The following is a 21,617-nucleotide window of genomic DNA, read 5'->3' as shown; positions in this document are numbered from 1 at the left end:
CCTAAAATATAAGCGCAAGAAAAACAATGTATTGGTAAAGTTTACGCATACATTTTGGAAGTGCTGCGGCGGCGTTCGATGTCGTAATTAGTAGTATCAGGGTACTAAGCGTAGTACAATTTAAAAATATATAAAATGAGATTGTTTATCAGCATACAGACCTACAAAATTGGGCCAGAATGGTACTCCAGGCAACCTTGCTCGCATGCCACAGGGCCAAGACAGAAGCTCTAGTAATAGCCGCGCGGGATGCGTGGGCGCGTCTTTCTTTACCACGCGATCTGCTCAAAACATTCGAGTCCCGCGCTCAAGCGCAGCCGGATCGGTTTACATCCCTTTTCCTTTGCGTGTTTTTTCTAATGGAACGGTATTTGTGAGACACAAGTCATAACCATCTTTTTACTTAATTTTGAATGCTAAATTAAATTTATTTAGTAAAATCGGGATTTAATTGGATCACGTTAATTTTTGCGTTCGCTTGTGTGTACGTACGGTCGCTACAATACGACTGCAAAATAGATGATCCATAAGTGATCATATTTCGAAATAAAGAACTTAATAAAGTATTTTATTAATCAATGTATATGAATTGTGTTTCACTTTACTCTAGACAGTGATATGATGTATGAGTTTTGTTTTTAAAGTACAAAGTGTTGAGTGGAAGTGAACGTGATGCGGTATTTCCAGTTTTGTTTAGTGTTGTTATGTAGGTAATGTATTGTTTGTATTGTCCTTAGACGTTGTTGCCGCATGTTTTATGCATTTTTACGAAAGAGCAAAGTTTCATAAGCAAGTGAACTCGAGTGTGGTTGTTGGTAATTGATGCTTGTAATTGATTTAAGTGCAAAATGGAGAACTTAATCACCTAAGGATTCATTCTAAAAGTAGTGTGGTTATACTTAATTCCTACTAGACTTGTAGAGTCAAAGTCAGGCTACACTACAAGTTTTGCTTCATCCGTAACTTTTGAAACTGATCCTAAATACAAGAAACAACTAATGTTTTTCAAGAATAATTAAATTTGAGAACAATTTAGATAGACCTATAATCATGCCATGACTTATTTACAATTCGTACGCGTTAATCACTAATCTTAGCAAAATGAAAATATCAAATATCAGTTCCCAAATTGCTTCACCTGCTTACCGTGCTGTTAAATCGTTTTTATTATGCGTATGGAATGGTAGCCAAATGCATGTAAAGTTTATAGCTTTGTTTTCCCTCAATTTGTCGTATTACGTGTACGGTACACGTACGCTTATCCAATAAGGTTTGATACTAATTCAGTCGTTCTGCATGCCACGAGACATGGCTGATAACCGGTAAATTAAAGGTTGTTAAATTGAATACCTATCAGATTGAGTGCTCAAGGTTAGCACGGATTGGAATTTAGTAGTCGGAAGTTAAATTGTAAAGACTTATAATTTACTTTTTAAACTTATGACTTTGGGGCCCGTTTTGGCAATTGTAATGCTTTAAGTAAGGGGACATTTTATGCGATATATATACATATCCTTACGTACTTACTTGCTCTAAGTCTGTCACAGAAATATTTTAACATTTAGGAAATAAAGTTTGAATTTTTTATTTTTAATACAAGCTTTTTGCCCGACTGTACTTTTTGTTGACTATACGTGCATTGTCATCCAAACTACATTTTCGTACTAAATTTCAAGGCGATGCCATTAACCGTTGAGGAATTGCGCCCTGCAGACACGATCCTGGCTGGACCACCAAGATGTTACTACCAAATTTACATTACATTATTACGTTGTCACCAACTTTACAAAAGTATGCAAAATTTCAAGTCAATCCGACCACTAGAAGTGGGTCAAATTCAACTTGCAAGATTTGACCCGCACATAGGTACATAAGTATATACATACATACCACAAATACATACATCCATACATACATTGCAAGTTAAATAAAAGCTTGTAAAAAATATAATTTGCTAAATTTTAAGTTCAATTGGAGTTTTGAAATAGATGTGTTCCTGAAATAAGCGTGTTTTTATGTAGGTAAATATACTGAATAACGATTAATATGAAATCCAACATCCACTTCACATAATTTAACGACTAATGAATGTTACTTTATCGTTTAGCGATTTGGATAAAATGTAAAGGCTTAGATTGTGAAGCGAGGTCAGTTCTATTGACGTACCGAGTGGCGCAAGTTTATGTAATCCCACCAAATACATAAATATAAAAAAGGAGAGCCAAGTTCAATACAAAAATTATGCTTGGCTGTGGGATTTGCCGCAAAAAGAATGGAGATCTAAACGAGTAGAAAAATATTTTCATGGTTTTTTGTAGTCGGTTAAATTTTTTGTTATATTTAAAAAAAAAAAAAACTTACGGCTTCTTACCTTACCGGAACGCAATGAATCCCCAGATTACAGAACGGAATAATTTCGCAATGCCGGTGTCATGACTGGCACGGAACCTGTCTTCGACCTTGCAATCGCCAGACCGGTCCACGTTACTCTTATTTACCATTTTACATAATAATATGATACATATTTATACGCAAACCAGACATTTTATGAGCGACTCGGTTAAGACTTCACTGGAAATGTTATTGCTAGAGAACACAAGAGAGAGAGAAATTAGAGAATCGTGACTATTTTGGCATTTAAGAGAATTGGGAGCATTCGTTGTTGAAAAAGAAATGAAGAGAAATACTTAGGATGAAATATAGAAAGTTAGGTCAACATAACTAAGGAAGATTCGAAAAAGAAGTGCAGAAATGTTAAGCTTTTATTAAGGAGAAATAACTAATAGAATAAAGGAGAATACGAATAGAAATATGTTTATTTTGTATAAAGTTGGCAATAAAGTTATACTCGTTTCACACATTTAACCAGAAACTGGTAAGCAAGATTTTAATGTCGTCAATAAATTCTAAATTGAGGCTAAAACTACTTATTAAAATGTAAAATACATGTCACAATTAATAATAAAAAAAAACGATTGATAAATAAATAATTCACATGTCATTACTACAATCATCATTTATATTTAAAATAATCAAAATATTCGTCAATCGAGTAAAAACATTCCTTTATTAACCATTTCTTAAGTCTACTTTTGAATAAATTCAGAGGTAAAATCTTCATATCATCTTGTAAGTTATTATAAATTTTAACTGACATGCTATACGTATTCCGACCATACAGTTTCGTCTTCTGAACATTTTTGACAAGTCTATTTGGGTATCGCGTACTGAACTTAAGTGTCTTTTTTTGCTTTATAAATTGTGCACTTTAACAAATAAACAAACTTATTTTTTTTTGTGTCCCACTGCTGGGCAAAGGCCTCTCCTCTCTTGCTCCACCCCTGCCTATCAAAGGCGAGCTCCCGCCATCCCACATTATAGGCATCTAAGTCGTCCCTCCATCTCCTCTTCGGTCTGCCTCTATTACGGTATTGTTACTAGGGACCCATTCCGTAACAATTTTGGCCCAACGTTCTGGGTTCATTCGACAGACATGTCCAGCCCTCATAATATATATAATATATACAATTATACATGGCAGTGTAAGCAATTTTAATTCTCTGTTCAGTGGCCTGCATGAGTAGAGGTACCGAGGTCGCAAATTGCTCTGATGCACTGCTTTTGTGCTATCAACCCACGTTTTGTTTAGTATGAGTTGCTCCATAGGAGAATTCCGTAGCGAAGTTGGGAACAAACAAAACCATGGTAAGCCTGAATTGCGATTTCCCTAGAAGCAACTCCCTGGAAGTCGCCACAGAACATACGCAAACGAATTAATTTGATTGCACAGCTTAGTTATATGTTCATTCCAAGAGCATTTGTCATCTAAACTTATAGCTAGAAATTTGACCTCATTAGATTCAAAAATCGTTTGACCTGCAATTTCAACAGAAAGGGCACATTTACGTGCATTTTTATTAATAAATTGTTTATAATTATGTCGTTTTGTCAATGTTTACATTGAAATTACTTTCGCGTAGCCATGTAAAAAATTTCATGACTGTGAGGTTTATGTCCTCGTTGTAGGTTCTAACATTTTGACACGGTATTACGATTAACAGGTCATCAGCAAACAGAGTACAGTCATAATTCGTTACGTTTGGTAGGTCATTCACATATAATAAGAATAACAGCGGTCCTAGAATCCTGTCTTGCGGTACACCAACCCCATTTTCTTTAGTAAGCGAAGTATACTTAGTTTCTACCTTATCAGAGTTAATTTTGGTTACTTCAACATGCTGGGTTCTTGCTTGTAAATAGTCCCTGAGCCAATCATTCGCTACACCTCTAATACCGTAGAGCTCACATTTAGCCAGAAGTATTTCATGTGACACGATCTAAAGCTCGGCTCATATCAAAAACCGGCCAAGAGCGTGTCGGACACGTCCGAAATAGGGTTGCGTAGCCATTACGAAAAATTTAAGTAATATTTTTTTTTCTAAGGATTTCGTATTTTGTACGGAATATTCCAAGTTTAGGTATATTTTATACCTTAGGCTGCTATACTCTTAAACTATTAAACTACTAAAAATTCTCAAGAAAACTTAACCGTTATAGTTTTCCTTGTAAGTTTGATATACAAATACAAATACAAATATTTTTATTAACAGAAACATATTTGATACAATACAGAACATATCTATCAGACTCCAAACTAGGCTGATAATAAAATAAAATGAAAATTTTGACACAAAAAACCGGTAAAAAAGTAAAACTAGCGTTTGTACTATGTGTGTATTCGTGCGTGTGTGCGCGTCTGTGTGTGTGTGTGTGTGTGTGTGTGTGTGTGTGTGTGTGTGTGTGTGTGTGTGTGGTGTGTGTGTGTGTGCACGTGTGTGTGTGTGTGGGTGTGTGTGTGTGGGTGTGTGTGATATACTTACTAACATCCTGATTTTTTAAATTTTTTTTTATTGTACCATTTTGTCGGCATAGTTTACATATATATTCGTGCAATATTACAGCTTTCTAGCATTGATAGTACCTGAGCAGAGTCGCGGACGGACAGACAGACAGACAAGGCGAAACTATAAGGGTTCCGTTGTTGCCATTTTGGCTACGGAACCCTAAAAACACTGCAGTTACTGGAGTACGGGAGATCGCTCTTAAGATAAGGCCGCCAATTGCTTACCGTGAATTTTTTTCTCTGTGTATCTGTTTTTTGTATCGCTTACTATTTCTGGTGTGCAATAAAGAGTCTTTGTATTGTATTGTATTGTGCTCTGATTTATGTTACCTAAGAATGTTATTGGTCAGATGGAAAGTAACTAGTGAGGTTGATTTTCCTTTCTGAAAACCGAACTGTTCCGGTTTCATTATAAAAAATCTGCTTAAAAACGATGACAGTCTTGTATGCATTGCCGTTTAGAATATTTTCGACATAATAGGTATCAATTTCAAAGATATATTTGTCTATGGTTTTGCAAAATTTCTGTGCTTCCCATGTGCTATTTACCTTTTTTATGTAGCGGTTTCACAAAGGACTTCTTCAACGGTGCGGGGAATATACCATTTGTGTAGGTACCTAGCTTAACACAGGAGCAATTTGAAATTTACACAATTTTAAGACAAAGATTTGTATTTAATCGCTAAGGCTAGGTCAACTGCCTAGTAGATATCACAGAATTTGTGATTTTTATTAGCTCGTATTCGTTAGTAGGAACCAGAAGTAAATTATTGTCTTGAAGTTATATGAGAGAAGTCAGGTTTTTTATTTGTATTATTATTGTTTATATAAATATCTAGTTACGTTTTACTCTTACTCCAAATGAGACGAACAAGTGCACACAAACGCACAATCTGATCGTATTAATACTAGGCCACGATAATACAGTCACCAGCACCAATATCTGACACAACAAAAGGTGCATAAATATCTGATACGACTTTATTTCTGGGGCCGGTAGGACGTGTCACATATTTTTGCACGCTCCGCTGTGGCAGATATTAAAGCAGGTGACGGGATATATAAAAGAAAAAAACAAGATTATATAGACGCCGTCCTGATTGGCTATCGCTCATGCGATGCCTTTGATCAAACTGCTCTGGGTTGAATGGAAAAATTGCGTGACGGACAATTAAGATTTTTAAGCGCTCGGTCGTTTTATGCGATAAACATTGCGTTAAACACAATGCGTTTGACGCACATCGATTTGCATCAGATACGCGGTGAGCGCAGCGGCAAGTTAGTATGTTAGATCGCGTGGTTGCGCGAACGCGGCGGTTTCGTCGGATGCACGCATCATCACTCGGCGATTGTCAGTAAGGGTGGGGTACTTTATAAAAGGTATGTATATTTCAGTTTTTTTATTTAAATAGCAGTGAATTTCGATAGGAACTAGTGCAGCAAACCTTATCCCATCAATTCAATTCAAATTTAGGAAAAGTGGCTCCATCCATTTTTTGATGATTATGCCAGTGTCGAGGTTGACAGAGACACGGTGGGTAGGTGGACGACTTGTTTGATAATCTGCCAGTTTTCGGTGGGATAACTACCAGTTACTATCTGAAATGAGGATGCGATACACTAGGTTAAACTAAACAATAAATACATGAAAAAATAAACCTTATCCCATCAAAAAAATAAATGTGAAATGACAGCCAAGTTCAATATGCGTCGTTGTTGACTTGCTTCGCCGACAAAAAAATTGAGATCGATATAGGTGCCAAGTTGGGATGTAGGTGTACCTAATGCAAGATTAAGACTTGACTTTGCTAGTTTTTACCAACAAACTAAATTTAATATAAAATAACATGGACTAAATATATTATAGTCAGTAGGTACATAAAATCTAACCTAAAGACCTACGACAACAGATTTCAGGCTTTAGTGTAACTTTATGAGGTATGTACTCATATTTGAATGATAACTCGTTGAAAACAATAAGTTTTATTCCAACTGCTCCATGTTGCACAAATATAAATTCTCTCTCAGCCGTGACGGGTATACAAATTATAACTAAATTAATTTCATATTTGCATTACATTATATCCGTTGTAAAAAGTGGCAACCCTCGGCCCATTAGTAACTGGGCCATTGTCAGTGCCATATGACTGAAATGGAATTTAAATTTCGTTTTGTATTTTGTCCAAAAATGTTCGAAAATACGAGGTTATAAGTGCGGACGCCGGCATTGGATGTACTGGTAACAACCGACGTTTAAAACTCACTCCGTAATATAGGGGTCGATTATTGAGAGGTCATCTCGGTTGCTACATTGGCATTGCCGAAATGTCGATTGTGCATGCCAATTTTAATGAACCGCTGTGCTGTATTCACAAGTAAAATGATCGCGTGCAAAAATAAATAGGTACGTACACACGAACTCTATGTGACGTAGGTAGGTACGGGTGACTCCTAAGTGTGAACAGATTTTGTTTTCTTACTGTACAGAGTACCTAATAGATCTCTTGATTAAATACCTGTACGTAAAAGTATGCATAAAATATGTAAATGTTTTTGTTACAATAAATTATTAATTAGTTTTAAATTTAACTGATCTCATGGTTAGATACACTACGTCTTACGTGGTCCTAGGCAAAGTATGTTTTAATCAACCTCTTTGTATTTGCTGTATGGAATGTAATGGAGCGTAGTTTAGTATTGATCAACCATAGTCATAATACTAGGTCGGTGTCCTCAGGTAAATATGAAGGGCCCCGAGTGACCAACTACTTCGGTGATAGAACATTAAACAAAAGACTACCGTATTTGTTTAACAGCTTACCTGATAACATCCGCCTAGAAACTGATAAAAATAAATTTAAAAAGATCGTTAAAAAGTATTTAGTAGAAACTTTTCCATAAGACATAGTTGTAACAATAATTATAATAGTTTATGTAAGAATAAATTATACATTACATTATTTTATATTTTTATAGAGACTGTATCCTGCAGACAAACTGTGTAAACAGTTTTGCAGGGCTATGTGCAAAAAAAACTATGTAAAAATAATGTCAAATAAATACTTTTTCATTTTTTATTTCATTGAAAAAATAACATTGTCAATGTCAAATCTGAGCAGGTAGGTATTTAAATCTATGTAGTAACTTATTATTATTATGCAGAATAGAGTGACTATACGATTGGATTTTTTTTATTAATTATAATATTATTATTATTTAATATGTGTATTTAAGTATGTACTTATCTATATAAGTATATTTATCCGTTGCCTGGTATCCATTGTATGTAAAAGCTTTGCTTAGTTTGGAACTAATTGGAACTAGGTTAATTGGCGTCAAGTGTGATATTTATTTATTTATTGAATATATAGTCTATGAGTGAATATGTTTTTCATTAGTGATTAATGATTAATATTTGCTCAACAATTTAGTAACAGGCTTAAAAATTATCTCAATGATTGGTAAAATAAAACTAAGAACAAACGCCAGGAATGTGACGTGATCACGGATATAATCTGCGTCAGTTGTTGCATACTTACATCTTTTAAAAATGGTAACAATGATGAAATGGGACATACCGCTATGAATCCACCATTTTCCGTGAAAGTGAACAGAAAACATCTATAAGCAGAACTGTAATATCTGTAGGTAAACTGTTTAACAAGAGGATTGAGATATGTGAATATAATCCCAAAACAGACAACTACTGTGTTGATTTTGATTTTCAGTAATTTCAAAGGAAGAAATAAAGTTATTTTTTTAGAAACTAGTGGCTTGCATTCCTACCTACCTATTTTAGACCGAATTAAGGCGTGTAAAAACAAATAGAAGATAGTTTTTCGAACTCGTAATTTTCGTTTCGTCAAAAGGAAAATAATTATTTATCTAAATACCAACTATAACTCGCAATGGCAACTGAAAAAGTTTATTTTAGAAACTTTAGCTTTTATTTTTGTGGTTTGTTAAAAATATAACCGAAGAAATGGTCTAAATGGGCTTGGTTCCACTGTCATGACCATCCAATATCAAACTTAAAGACTTACTACGTAAAGTCCTATGTTAAAAGGTTACAAAATTGCATTTAGGCTGTTTTGAATAGGTCTGGGAAGCATCGGCAATTAGCAAGTTCGCGCTCTGTCAGAGAACCAAGTTTCAGTTTGATTTTGAAATGTTTTCCTCTAATGACCGATGCGGCCCCTAATGGTGGTTGATGGCTATTTATTGACATTACTGAGGGTTATTAATATTTATTACTTGGACCTTTCGATCAAGCTTTATTACCTTAGTCAATATGATTTTCCAATGTGGGTGTCGTTGTTCGTTAGGGAACGGATATTTTAGGGTAAACGTACGAGTGCTCGTCACTGCCCTAATAGTTGTCATCTTTAATTTTTATGTAATTAGCAATAGAGGGGACTGCAGGGTGTCGTCTATTGTCGAGCACTTGGACATTTACTTTTTATGCGTTTTCATGATTATGATTAAGTTGAATGAGTAAAACGAGCTTTTAAGCTCAACGCGGACCAGTGGCGTTTATTTTATATTTTGCTTTTTCAACTGTATATTTTTTATTCAGTAACTGTACTGTTTAATCAGGTTTCCTTCCAGGAAAAATTCATAACAGAGCAAGAAACAAATTTATAGTTAGTGAAGTTTAACAACTTATTACAAAACTGTGATTTGAAACCTGAATAATCTGAAGGACCATTAAATTTCATGTAGCCAATAGACGTTATGAATGCTCTACGTGGGCGATTTTGGACACTGATCAGAACCAATCCTAACCAACTCAGTTAGGTAATTATAATAAGTTTTTTTTCATAGCAATAAGTAATTAAATTACTGATATTATTGTTCTTTTCTTTTTAGTGTGTTAATAACATTGAGTCATTATAAGACTAAAATGTGACACGTTTCACATAAATACGGTGGTAAACGACGATCATATCTTCGGAATCACCCTGTGTTTTAGATCAATTCGATTTACTTATCTGTCCCTAAAATAATTGCTCACTTTCAATGTCATTCCTAAACTATTCAAAATTTATAGGAATATGCGATATTGAGCTAAAATTATCTTTTATGACGTTCGTCTTGAATGTAGGTTTGCGTTACGTCAGATTTCATTTATTGTTATTAAGAGTCCGACCGCCAAGCGATAGCTTCCTACATTGCAGAGGAAGGACATTCCAGGCTAACATAAGTGGCTCCACTTAGCTTTATTGCTATGCATGTCTCTTTCTAACCAACACAGTGCAAAAGGGGCACAATGAGCGACTAATGAAGAAATAGGATAACGCGTTAGTAGATCAGCTAGTTCCAAGTTAGCTATTAAAATTAAATAAGAAGGTAAACGTCAAAGTACTTGCCACTGTCCCAGAAGCCGTCACTAATTTATGTCATTAACATCTATTGGGCATGTGCATGTCGAGCATTGGGCATTTACCTTAAGTGGCATTTTTAACGTTGTCACGCATAACGTGTAAATATATATTATATCGTGTATATATTTCTGGTGGTACAATAACGAGTCATTGTATTGTAGGTATAGAATTGTATATCCTTTTGGTAACGACTTATCTAAGAGTTAGTGTTATTATTTATTATGTATCGACAGACAATAACCAACAACTTGCAAACCCTGACATTGTCATTTCCTCATAGCTAAGAACTACCACAAGGAAACTCGTTTTCGCGTTAAAAAACTCCATCGAAGTCGGTTCATCCGTTTAAGAGTTCCGATGCCACAGACTGACAGACATTGGCGTCAAACTTATAACATTATTAGGTACTTTGATTTCACAGGTTTCATTAGTTAGTGCAATATTGAGTTCTGTTTAAAAAAAAACTTTAATTAACCCGGCTAACAATAAATAAATAGCTGTTGTTGAAGTTTTTTGTCATCTAATAAAAAATCAAAAACCCGACTGCCAAAACTAAAAGGAAGAAAATAACCTAGTGGTCTGGAACTCTGTTAAGTAGCTAATTTTAAGTTCAACAGTCGGGACCCATTTAAATCGTGACGCTCAAAAACTGTTAGTCATGGGTCCCGACTGTTGAACTTTAAATTAGCTACTTAACAGAGTTCTAGACCACTAGGCTTATTTTCTTCCTTTTAGTTTTGGCAGTCGGGTTTTTTGATTTTTTTAATTACAAGCTTTTATTTAGTTTCACTTGTCCTGTTGTCTGTCTGTCTGTAATCAAATCTTGCAAGTTAAATATGACCAACTTCCAGTAGTCAGATTGACTTGAAATTTGGAATCATTATCTAAATCGCGTGACAATACAATAATCTAGTAGTGACATCCTGCTAGTCCAGCCAGGATTGCCTCCGCTTGAAATTTGGTATGCAAATGTAGCCAGCAAAAAAATCTTGTACTAAAAATGGTTAGGTTATTACAAGCTTTTCTTTAAGTCGCCCTGTTTTTTTTTTGTTTGGGTTTTGACCCTCTCTTGGAAGATAAATTTGACTCACTTCCAGTGTTCCGATTGATTTAAAATTTGGTACATACTTATGTAAATTTGGTGACAATACAATAATCTGGTAGTGAAATCCTGGCAGACCGGCCAGGATCGTCTCCGCAGAACGGAACTCCTCAACGGTTAATGGCATCGACTTGCAATTTGGTACGAAATGCAAATACAGACAACAAAAAGTGCAGTCAGCAAAAAAACTTGTATTAAATTGTAATTTTTATTAAAAACTTATTTTAATTTTGATTTGACTTTGAGAGTCACCATGCCACAGACTGACAGACATTGGCGTCAAACTTATAACATCCCTCTTTTTGCGTCGGGGGTTGAAAATAGAATAAGAACATGAACTTTTAAATTTAATAATTTATTGATTCTGGCGTTATTTTACGGAGGTCCATCTACAACTTTTTACGTCGGTACTCCGTTAATGGCTGCGTAGTGCATGGTAAAGGTTGTTATAATTTACTCAGAAGCAAAGCAAGATTAACTGTTAAAGTTGTTAAAAATAGCTATTTCGGGTAAAACAAAGCATTTCTAATTTTCTATTCTTTTTTCACAGGAACCTGGAGGCAGTCTTCTACTTTTTCTCTGGGTAAGTTAAAATAAGTAAATAAGCAAATGAACTTGTGTTATAAAATACAATCTGATAATTAGAAATGGGTGAACAACCGACATACCTACTTAACATTGCAAATTAAATAATCACATAAAAAGAATAACTTAAGGACATTCGACGGTTGAAAAAGGAGATATTGACTAAGCGACATTTTTGTGCAAATTTTGAGACATAGCTCAAACGACAGAGAAAAATTTACTGATTCCGAATATGTATACATATAACACACTATCTTAAAAAAATGTCGCTTAGGTAATCAATTTCTCCTTTCAACCGTCGATATCTATACTCGTAAGCTTTTAAATAAAATCTTACATTGTTTGATTGTGCGGTCACGTAATATGACGGGGCTTCTGCTTCATTCGCTGTACTCACTTTGTACGGTAAGCGGTCGATCACGCCCCAATATGATTTAAAAGAAGAGCAGGTCGTTAACTGCACCCCGGCGTGCGACAATCATGTACCGATCTCACGGCACTCGTACTCGATTTATGGGTTTCACTTGACACTGTTTTATAAAATGGCGGGCTGATCGTGACGTCGAAGGCGGGTTAAATTATTATACCTCTATGGCGTACACTCGTGGGGTTTCATTTGCAAACTGCGAGTTAAATTTTTGAAATTACTTCGCTCTTTAGTAAATACGTAAATAGTTAAAATCTGTGTGTTGCTACGAAAGTATAGTTCATTTTTCGATAACTTGGCAAGATAAATTACAGCTTTAATTTTCTACTAATCCATTCGTATTTCAAGTACAGTTTTTTTCTAAATCATTCGTGCGACGTGATATCAAATTGGTTCCTTGCTGTAGGCAAAAATTGCATCTTGGCGCTCACATTTTTTTACTTATGAGTCTTTGTTAGTGTAAAGACCTATTGTAATGTATTCTAATCGTATCGCTCCTGCGCATCCACTTTCTGCATTTCAAAATAATAAATACATATAAGGTAAATATTTTTGTGTAATTTCTTTATTATTAATAAAAAAAAGGAAATGTGTAATATCTCTGCCTGAGTTTACCAGTTGGTATACAGGTAGTCTATTTGTTAATTAGAGTAAATAAAACATTATTAAGTACTTCGATTTCACAGGTTTCAAGAGTTAGGGCAATATTATGTTTTTGTATTAAAAAAAACCTTAATTTACCCGGCTAACAATAACTGTTATTGAAGTTTTTTATCATCTAAAAATAACAAATTTATGACCGAACCATCAAACTGAATACTTACGTGTTTTATTATACTGGCGTCTGGACCATATTGTACCTAACTATCCTTGGTTGCGTTAGACTTGGAATGACTAAAAATTTGAATAAATATGCTGGTATTTTTATAAAAGCTAAATTGAGGAAAAAGGCAAAAGATTGCATCGCTATTGGTTACGTTATCATCCATATTTGTTTCTTGGAATACTCGTCGTAAGGTTATCCGGTATTATTTGGCACACGCTTAAACTTGATCATGCACTATAGGTATCCACGCATCCATTTCATATTTTTACCTCCAAGGTAAAATATAGCCCTTGTTAGTAAAACTTGTCATAACAAGACCCAATGTTTGGAGTTCTGCAATTTGTTTTTTGTTCTTCAATAAAGAGTTCGAAGTTAGACAGAGTTACACAGACGTTTTCACAGCTATTACTTCAACTAAGTGGTTATGATACGATCAATGGCAAGCCGTATTAAGAGTCGTGTTTCTGTTTCTTATAATCTGTCTGATTGGAGTATCCTCAATTTGTTTTGGAATTCCTCACTTCATAAGATTATCTCATACGATAGGTCACACTTGTCAACATCTTTTGAAATTTGATTACACTCTTTTATTAAAGTTTTCAAATCTAAAAAAATCCTGTGGTGTGTCACATAAATTATTATATTTTTAAAACCTTTGTCCAATAATATTTTTTTACAAAGCGTTTTACCCAACTACCGTGAAATCATTTTGACTTCTGCCATGTCGTCAACGTAAACTCCGTTATAATTTTCTGGAAAGTCGACTGTGGTACGTTACTTGTTGCAGTACATTACGTTGGACACTCATACTTTCTACGTGGACAATTTAAGCTATTTCTATCATAAATCAGAAACATTTTGTTCGTTTCATGGTTAGTTGACGATGAAACTGATATCTAGACAGACGGAAGTAAGTGACATGTATGGATAAAAAATAATGGAAAGAAAATAATTTATTAAAGAGAAAACACATACCTATTAAGAAAACAATAACCATAAATAAAACTTAACTATAAACTAACTACCTAAATTGGATTGGATTTTTAATATGTGGTGTCGATCACTTTGATAAACACCGTAAATTAAACGGAATTTACAGTTGTACAAGTCACACAAGTAAATGCTCTCTCAATTATTATGGAGTTAGATACGGTACAATTTCATATACCTAATTCGTTCATTGAAAAACTTAAAAGTTTCGATATGTCTTGATGATTTAATTATTTCTCAACGCCATTGCAATTGCGACTGCATCTAACTACGACAGACAGACGACAAATAGATTATTCTAAACTTTTATTTCATAACATTCATCAGTCATAATCCATTTGGTAAATAGGCTCGGCTCATTGCGAAAAGCCGATGGCCGGACAAAATGGCGGATGGTGGCTGTTCCGATTATTAGCTGTGTCGGCGACTTGATTACGGCTAACAACTGGCCGCAGGTGACGCATGAGTTGTTGGTCGGGGAGCTAGTGTTCTGTAGGCACTAGCTAATTACAGTACAAAAAATTTAATGCTACTAACACACGAGTGAACATGTAAACATACGCGAATATAAGCACGCACGGTCGCACGCATGCACATACATTCGCATACCTATTCTAAAAATTAAAGTTGAGAACAAAGTCCAAAGTGACAAAGCATAGTCGCGGCTTGTTGGCCGAATGCACAAGTATAATTATGTGTCTGCTCTGTATGTTTTAGTGTGTTAGCACATAACAAAAAAAAGTTCAGATCATCCATTATGTCCGAATCAGGCCAGAATAGGTAACTTCTCGTTTTGTACGCGGCTGTACCAACATTAATCTCCGCTTCCCGTGCCGAATTCTAAACACGGCTTCATTAAATTAGCACTTTTCATTAAGCGATAAGTGTAACGAGTTGAGCCTTCTAATTACGACTATACGTGTTACTGATTGGTAGTTGAAGGTATAGGTAATAAACTTAAGTAAATGACCTGTTGTATGTAGTAGAGCACAGAATTGATATGGAGCTGAAGCCATTTTTTGAATTTGGAACGTCAATTTGTTTATACGGACACGTTACTACATACAACAGGTCTTTTATTTTATTTAAGTTTTTCACCATACATGGGGTTACATACTTGATTTGATGGAAGTTTTAAGAAAACAAAATAAATACGAAACTAACTTTTTTCCATTATAAACTACTCTTGGATACTTAAATACATTACTTCACTAGCCTTTACGAGCTTTGGCTGTTGAATTGAAACTCCGGGATACTAAATTACCAAAATTATATCATGATCTTTATTTACGTTGCATGAATACCCGTGCAAAATGCCATATCTCCAGACCAGAGGTTCCCAACCTTTTGTTGACCAGGGACCACTTTGGTTTCCTTATCATTAAAAATAATCTGTAATTATCCTTTGCTTTATCACTGGTGCACCGTTCAAACCTGGCGCTGTCGCGGCATGGTCGCGCCAATTTGTTCAAAGTTTTATCATTCGTGGATCTTATTTTAGCTCTTGCGGATCTCTGGTTGGTAACCACTACTATAGACGTAGAGCAGTCAAGATGTCGGGATTACATTTCCGCGGGAATTTCAAAATATTTAGTAGCTAACTATTATTCTTCTTTATTAAATAAATATTGATTTTATTAATAAAACAAAATTAGTAACTTAGGTTATTCCCGCGATTCAGAATATTACATAATATTTTATTGTAAAAGAGTACGTAAACAAACTTTCTATTAGTTGTGTTAGTGGGATTCAGTATTAGGATAACTGTAAAAGTGAAATTGATAAATGTCGTAGTTTTTTATTATTAAAAGCTTTTATTTAGGTTGCCCTGTTTGTTTATTTTATTTATTGGTTTGTTTGGGTTACATTTTGGAAACTAAATTTAACCCACTTTCCGTAGTCAAATTGACTTTAAAATTGGCATACCTGTATAAATCTGGTGACAATACCATAATCTGACAGTGACATCCTGATAGTACGGCCAGGATCATCTCCGCAGGACGGAATTCCTCAACAGTTAATGGCAGCGGAAATTTGGTACGAAAATGTAGTTTGGATGACAATGCAAGTACAGTCAACAAAAAGTACAGCAAGAAAAAAACCTTATATTAAAAATTAAATTTTCAACAAAAACTTATTTGTACTTACTTATTTTAATCCTTAAATAAATAAGACCAATTTAGAGTTTTTTTTACATTCATTCCCGTCACATAATAATAAGTAGTTATTGTAAGAACAAGAAACGAAGAAGAAACAAAAAAACACTCTATGACCAATTAATCAAGCGTATTCGTCCTGTTAAGCAAAAGGTTGCGGATTCAAATATCAGAGATCCTTCGTATTTTCTTTGACTCCATTTTTGTAATACTACACAAAAATCCTTGTAATAGGATGTTCGAAATGGCACCCTAGGTTTTACCGTACTCCGCTTCGTTATCCCTATTCTGACCTAGCTTATGGACTGACCTAACCCAGATATATGTACGTCACCTTAGTGTTTGTATTGGCTACTAACTTTTACAAGCTTAATTCAAAATGACATATTTATTTGTTCTTTGTATGTTGGTTTAAGTCAAATCTTACTAATCGAATTTCATGCACTGGAAATAAAGCAAAATTGTTATAATATTAAATTAAATGCTTGGGCTACCTACTTACTTTTTTTGTTTTTTTTTTTAAAGTAACGACACGACTCATAATGCAATTTAATAAGAAATAACAATGTGATTTAAAAATAATTATATTATCTCAATAAAAAATATAAAGTTAAATGCAAATTAAGCTTTGACTTACTAAATTATGGTATAAAGTGCTACTGAACGCGTTTTAGTTGATTCAGCCATATTCTTTTGTTACCATTTTCCCGGTTTCTTAAATGGGCTTGAACTCGAAATATTTAAAAAACAATGACACTGTTCGAGATATTTTTAAAGACGCCCTTGCTTCCTAAATTATATCTTTAGACTAGGACTTAAAAAGAAAAAAGGTGGAAGGAATTTGATCTTCAGGAATATTTGGCTGTTTAGATTGACTTGACTTAGTCAAAACTTAAATATAAAACGTAAAAAAACTATACAGTAATAGAATTTCATACAATTTCATACAAAAAAAAAATTGTAGCAGTCTATAGGTAAGGTTAGTACGTGTGGTCGACGTCGCGGATGTGCCTGAAGTTTTCACTATATCCCATTGTAATAAATATCCAACGCAATTGACGTATCTGTGGCTTTGACCGCATAAAACCGCATCTAATTAATAGAAAAACAAGTAACTGATTGCTCCTCTTATCCACTCAAGATTGACTGGTAGAGATCCCTTAAAGGGATTAGTTTGCCTTTGTACAGGTATCTCAAAGTTTGTCAATTGTATTTGTTTTTTTTTTCATTTTCACAATAAAGAGTTTACATACATGCAAGTTCATACTAGACAGTGTCAAGATCTTAACACGAAAGTAACGAAACCGTAGTTCTCAGTAACAAAATCGATAAAACACATCAATTAATGTACCGATCCCCTAATTGCTGTTTCGGGCTCACCCTTGTTTAAACAATAAACTTTCCATTACTGCCGAGTACTGTATCCATTCCGATGGTTCTTCTCTCACCGCAGACACCTGTCTAGGAGATCTATCTTAGGAACCAATTTTGAAAATATATCGCTCGAAAATACAATACAATACAATTATTACTTATTGCACACAAGAAATCACTAAAAAAATAATTATATAGACACATAAATTTAGGGTAGACAATGGCAGTCTTATTGCTTAAAAGCGATCTTTTCCAGACAACCATTTGGGTACAAGATCTTATGATTATGTCAAAAAGTAGGTGCCGGAAACAGAAACAAAAACAAGAAGAAATGAAAAAAAAACATTAATATTAAACCTATCCAAAATTTTAATTGTTTATAAAGTGACGCTTTAAATGCTTGCATATTTAGCCAACAGTTAGTTCAAAATTAAAAACTATTTATAAAACTAATTGGACTATCTACGAATAAATATTTATAAATATTTATAAATATTTATTCGCAGTGGACTATGCATAATAAAATGAATTAATCCCTAATATAATTGAAAAGATTCCTAAACGTAATTATTAATTGTGTTTCACGAAATGAAATCGTATATTTTTAATATTTATGCACAGTTGTCATTTTGAGATTATTTCCACGCCCTAGAAATCCTCCATTCACAAACACCGTGATTGGCTGTTTAGGGGTTTCCAACGTAAATAAAAAAAAATACTTTAATCCCTAGAGATTAATGAGGAGGAGTCCCGATATGTAGAGACTAAAGTAGCATTTTTAGAGCATGAGAAGTGAAAAAATATTAGTTGGCCAGTAAGTAGTTAGGCACCTACTTTTTATTGCTGGATACTTTAGAGAGGATATTTAAATTGCTTTTACTCGTAACCATCGCAGAACAACTAAATGCCTGGTATTTTTTCTTCTTTATTGAATGCTGACTCAGCGTTTTTGGAGTAAGTGATGTGCTTACATACAGACAAACATTTTAAAACAGCGTGTTTTGGTTCTTGACCTCAAAAGAGCATAAATACGTCTTATGAAGGATTAAATTTGTAATAAAAACTTTCTTGTCGGCAGAATTTTTACTATAATGCGTATTTACCGGACCGGAAATGCACGCATGTAAATCAATTAATATTAAGTAGTAGGATAATAATACCATAATTTTCCTACAAAAAAATCACACACACAGTGAATACTTAGATGTAAATAAAAATATTTAACTACGGCCCAAGCCCTCTCATGCTGAGAGGAGGCCTGTGCCCATCAGTTGGACATTATATAGGCTCAGATGATGATGATGAATTTATTTGCTACATTTATTTCTTTGTATCACCACGTACTTCCTTGTAATTGATCCTGCATCAGCTCTATTTCAAGATTCATTATTACGATCAAATTACGCACATCAATCTCCTTTAATCACTGCACAGCTAATTGAGTTTTCATAGCATGTTGATTGGCGCAGTGGCTGAACCAACAATTGTTCACACGCCGCGGCTGCGCCGGCGCATCGGAAGCGGAACAGACGCGCGCACGCGATCACATCCTCGTCGTTTGCGCAACCAAACCACAGAATAGGGAAGAGACTGAAAATTAACATGAAATTAAAAACAAATTGTACCAATAAAAGAACATTTTGTCAAAATTATTGTACCAATAGGCAGCAGAAAATCAATGCAAAATTTCATTGATTTTAAAGGCTTAGCTTCAAACTACAGAAATAAGCACTACAGGTAGTGCTACTGTCATTACTAGTGATATTGACAAGGTAGGTACAGTTAAATAAAAGGAAATCGATACGGCTATAGTTTTATATATCATACTCTTTACTAAATCACGATATCTATCAGTTTTAAAAACATCAAAACTATAAAAAAAACAACTTTATTGGCTTAATAAATATCCAAATCTTTCTAGTTGATTGTACAAAAGTTTGTACCTACTTTTGATAATGACTACAGAATTGATGCCCGAAAACAACCCAATTAGTTTATTTTTTTCCTACTGCCTATTTCGCTTACTACCTATTCCGGATTCATTAATAGCGTTTATCCTACTAAAAATGTACTATTTATTTTAATGACTTTAACTTTTCGTTACGTTGACTTGCATGGAAGTTTCATTTTCACTGCCCCGAGGGGTAGCAGACTTGAGTAGTTGGTATTAATTTTGGCTTGGTACCTCCAACGTTCCCGAGAAAAAGGTCTAAATAGACGGACGGACGAACAGGCAAAGATATAGAGAGATGGATAACAAAATGATCAGAGTTCCGTTTTTGGCACATGAGTTAAGGAATCCTGAAAACTAAGGTGGTACTAAAGTGGTAGCATAAAATATGGACACACGCCTGACTTTAAAAAGGCTTGGTAAAGTATAGTGTTTCCGTCTTATTTGCATGACATCTTGCCAAGGCGCTGTTAATATTAATCTCGGACAAATAAACGTCGGACTTAAATGGGACTTGACTATGAAGTCATATCATATCATAACAGTTTCAATTAAGTTTGACATGTATAACAACTGGGGGTCATTGAACTTAATAACAGAGTATATAATTTTTTTTGCGCGATATAATGTTGACATTCTAAGAAATAAGAGCCCCGCGTAACGAATTGAGGCAATTTATTTTTATCTATTTATTTTATTTTTTAATCATTTACTTAACAGTGTGGGTATTGTAATTTAATTATATAAAGCTAATTCGGCTACAGTAATAAATAATAGAAATTTTATTTAAAATCAAAACATCTATTGACTAAAAACGATTGAATTTGATTTTATTGGTATGTGGGTAGCGAGGACGATTCGAGGGAAGGGCAGTTAGTATTGCGACGACTGCGGAACTAAAAGTTAAGTATTATCTTATGTACCAATAGTTATTGCTAATTGATGTGTTATTCGTTTTACGGGTGTATATTTAATTACAGCTTTGCTAAGCTTACTTTGGGACTAGGTCAATTGGTGTGAATTGTCCCGTGAGATTTATTATTATTATTATTATTTATTTATTACAGCTTTGCTTCATAGCAAGCTACAATTTATAGTAAGCTACAATTTAAAGTGAGTTGGGTGATTATATTTTTGTCCGCTAAATAACCCACATTACCTAAGGAATTTGACTTTTGTTTAATCTTAGCTTTAATTGTTAATTATAGAAAGTAATTTAAAAGTAAATCAGTCTAATGTGTACAAGTACAATGTAGTAAAAGTATGCGTTTAGTGCTTCACAAACCTAATAATAAAAGAGTGGTGCTTATAACCAATGTGTTTCTCTATATCTTCCCAGTGTTTAATACCCCTGGCCTAACAATAATTCGGAATACGGGCATTTGCCGAAGAACTAAAATCACCGACACAGTTCGAAGAATACTCGTATGCAAGTAGAAGTGGCAATGGGCGGTCCACATGGGAAGAACAGATAACTGTTGGGGGAGAAAAGTCCTCGAGTGGCGATCACAAACCGGAAAACGAAGCGTTGGCAGGCACTAGCTAGATGGACTAACGACATCGTGAGAGCTCTAGGCAACCGGTGGATGCAAGTGGCGAGTTATCCCTCATAGGCTACCCAACGAAGGAAAATCAGGGGGAAAAACTCGTGTAGAACGAATTTCGGCATAGGTAGTTGTAGGGAATGATGTTTTAAACCACATACTAAAAGTACTGATGGGTGGGGGTGAAGCTAATGGGTGGAGGGGGAGTAAATTTTAGTATGTGGTTTAAAACACCATTCCCTACAACTATGCCAAAATTCGCAGTTTTCGGTCTTCGTTGGGTGGGCTATCATTGTGGCGTTCTAAGGGGGAGACCTTTGTTCAGCAGTGGACGCCTTCGGCTAATCAATAATCATTCTAATGTTAATACACTTA

At 34.5% G+C, this 21,617-nt stretch overlaps 1 protein-coding gene across 3 annotated transcripts in view; it reads left to right on the top strand.

Annotated features, from left to right (window-relative positions):
• Positions 1–621: 621 nt before the first annotated feature.
• Positions 622–21,617, top strand: part of LOC141429161 (extracellular serine/threonine protein CG31145) — a 73,952-nt gene continuing 52,956 nt past the window's right edge. The window contains exons 1-2 of one of the 3 annotated variants that reach the window (XM_074089405.1): positions 622–710; positions 11,940–11,972. In XM_074089405.1, the coding sequence (XP_073945506.1) occupies positions 673–710; positions 11,940–11,972 (71 nt within the window). In that variant the 5' untranslated portion in view covers positions 622–672. Of the gene's footprint in view, positions 711–6,202; positions 6,284–11,939; positions 11,973–21,617 lie in introns of those variants that run through there. The other 2 variants (XM_074089406.1, XM_074089407.1) reach the window with 2 other exon arrangements.

Source organism: Choristoneura fumiferana, chromosome 6 (assembly GCF_025370935.1).
Source record: "Choristoneura fumiferana chromosome 6, NRCan_CFum_1, whole genome shotgun sequence".
NCBI lineage: Eukaryota > Metazoa > Arthropoda > Insecta > Lepidoptera > Tortricidae > Choristoneura > Choristoneura fumiferana.
Note: the sequence above shows the minus strand (reverse complement) of the source record. Positions and strands in the feature narration are given on the sequence as shown.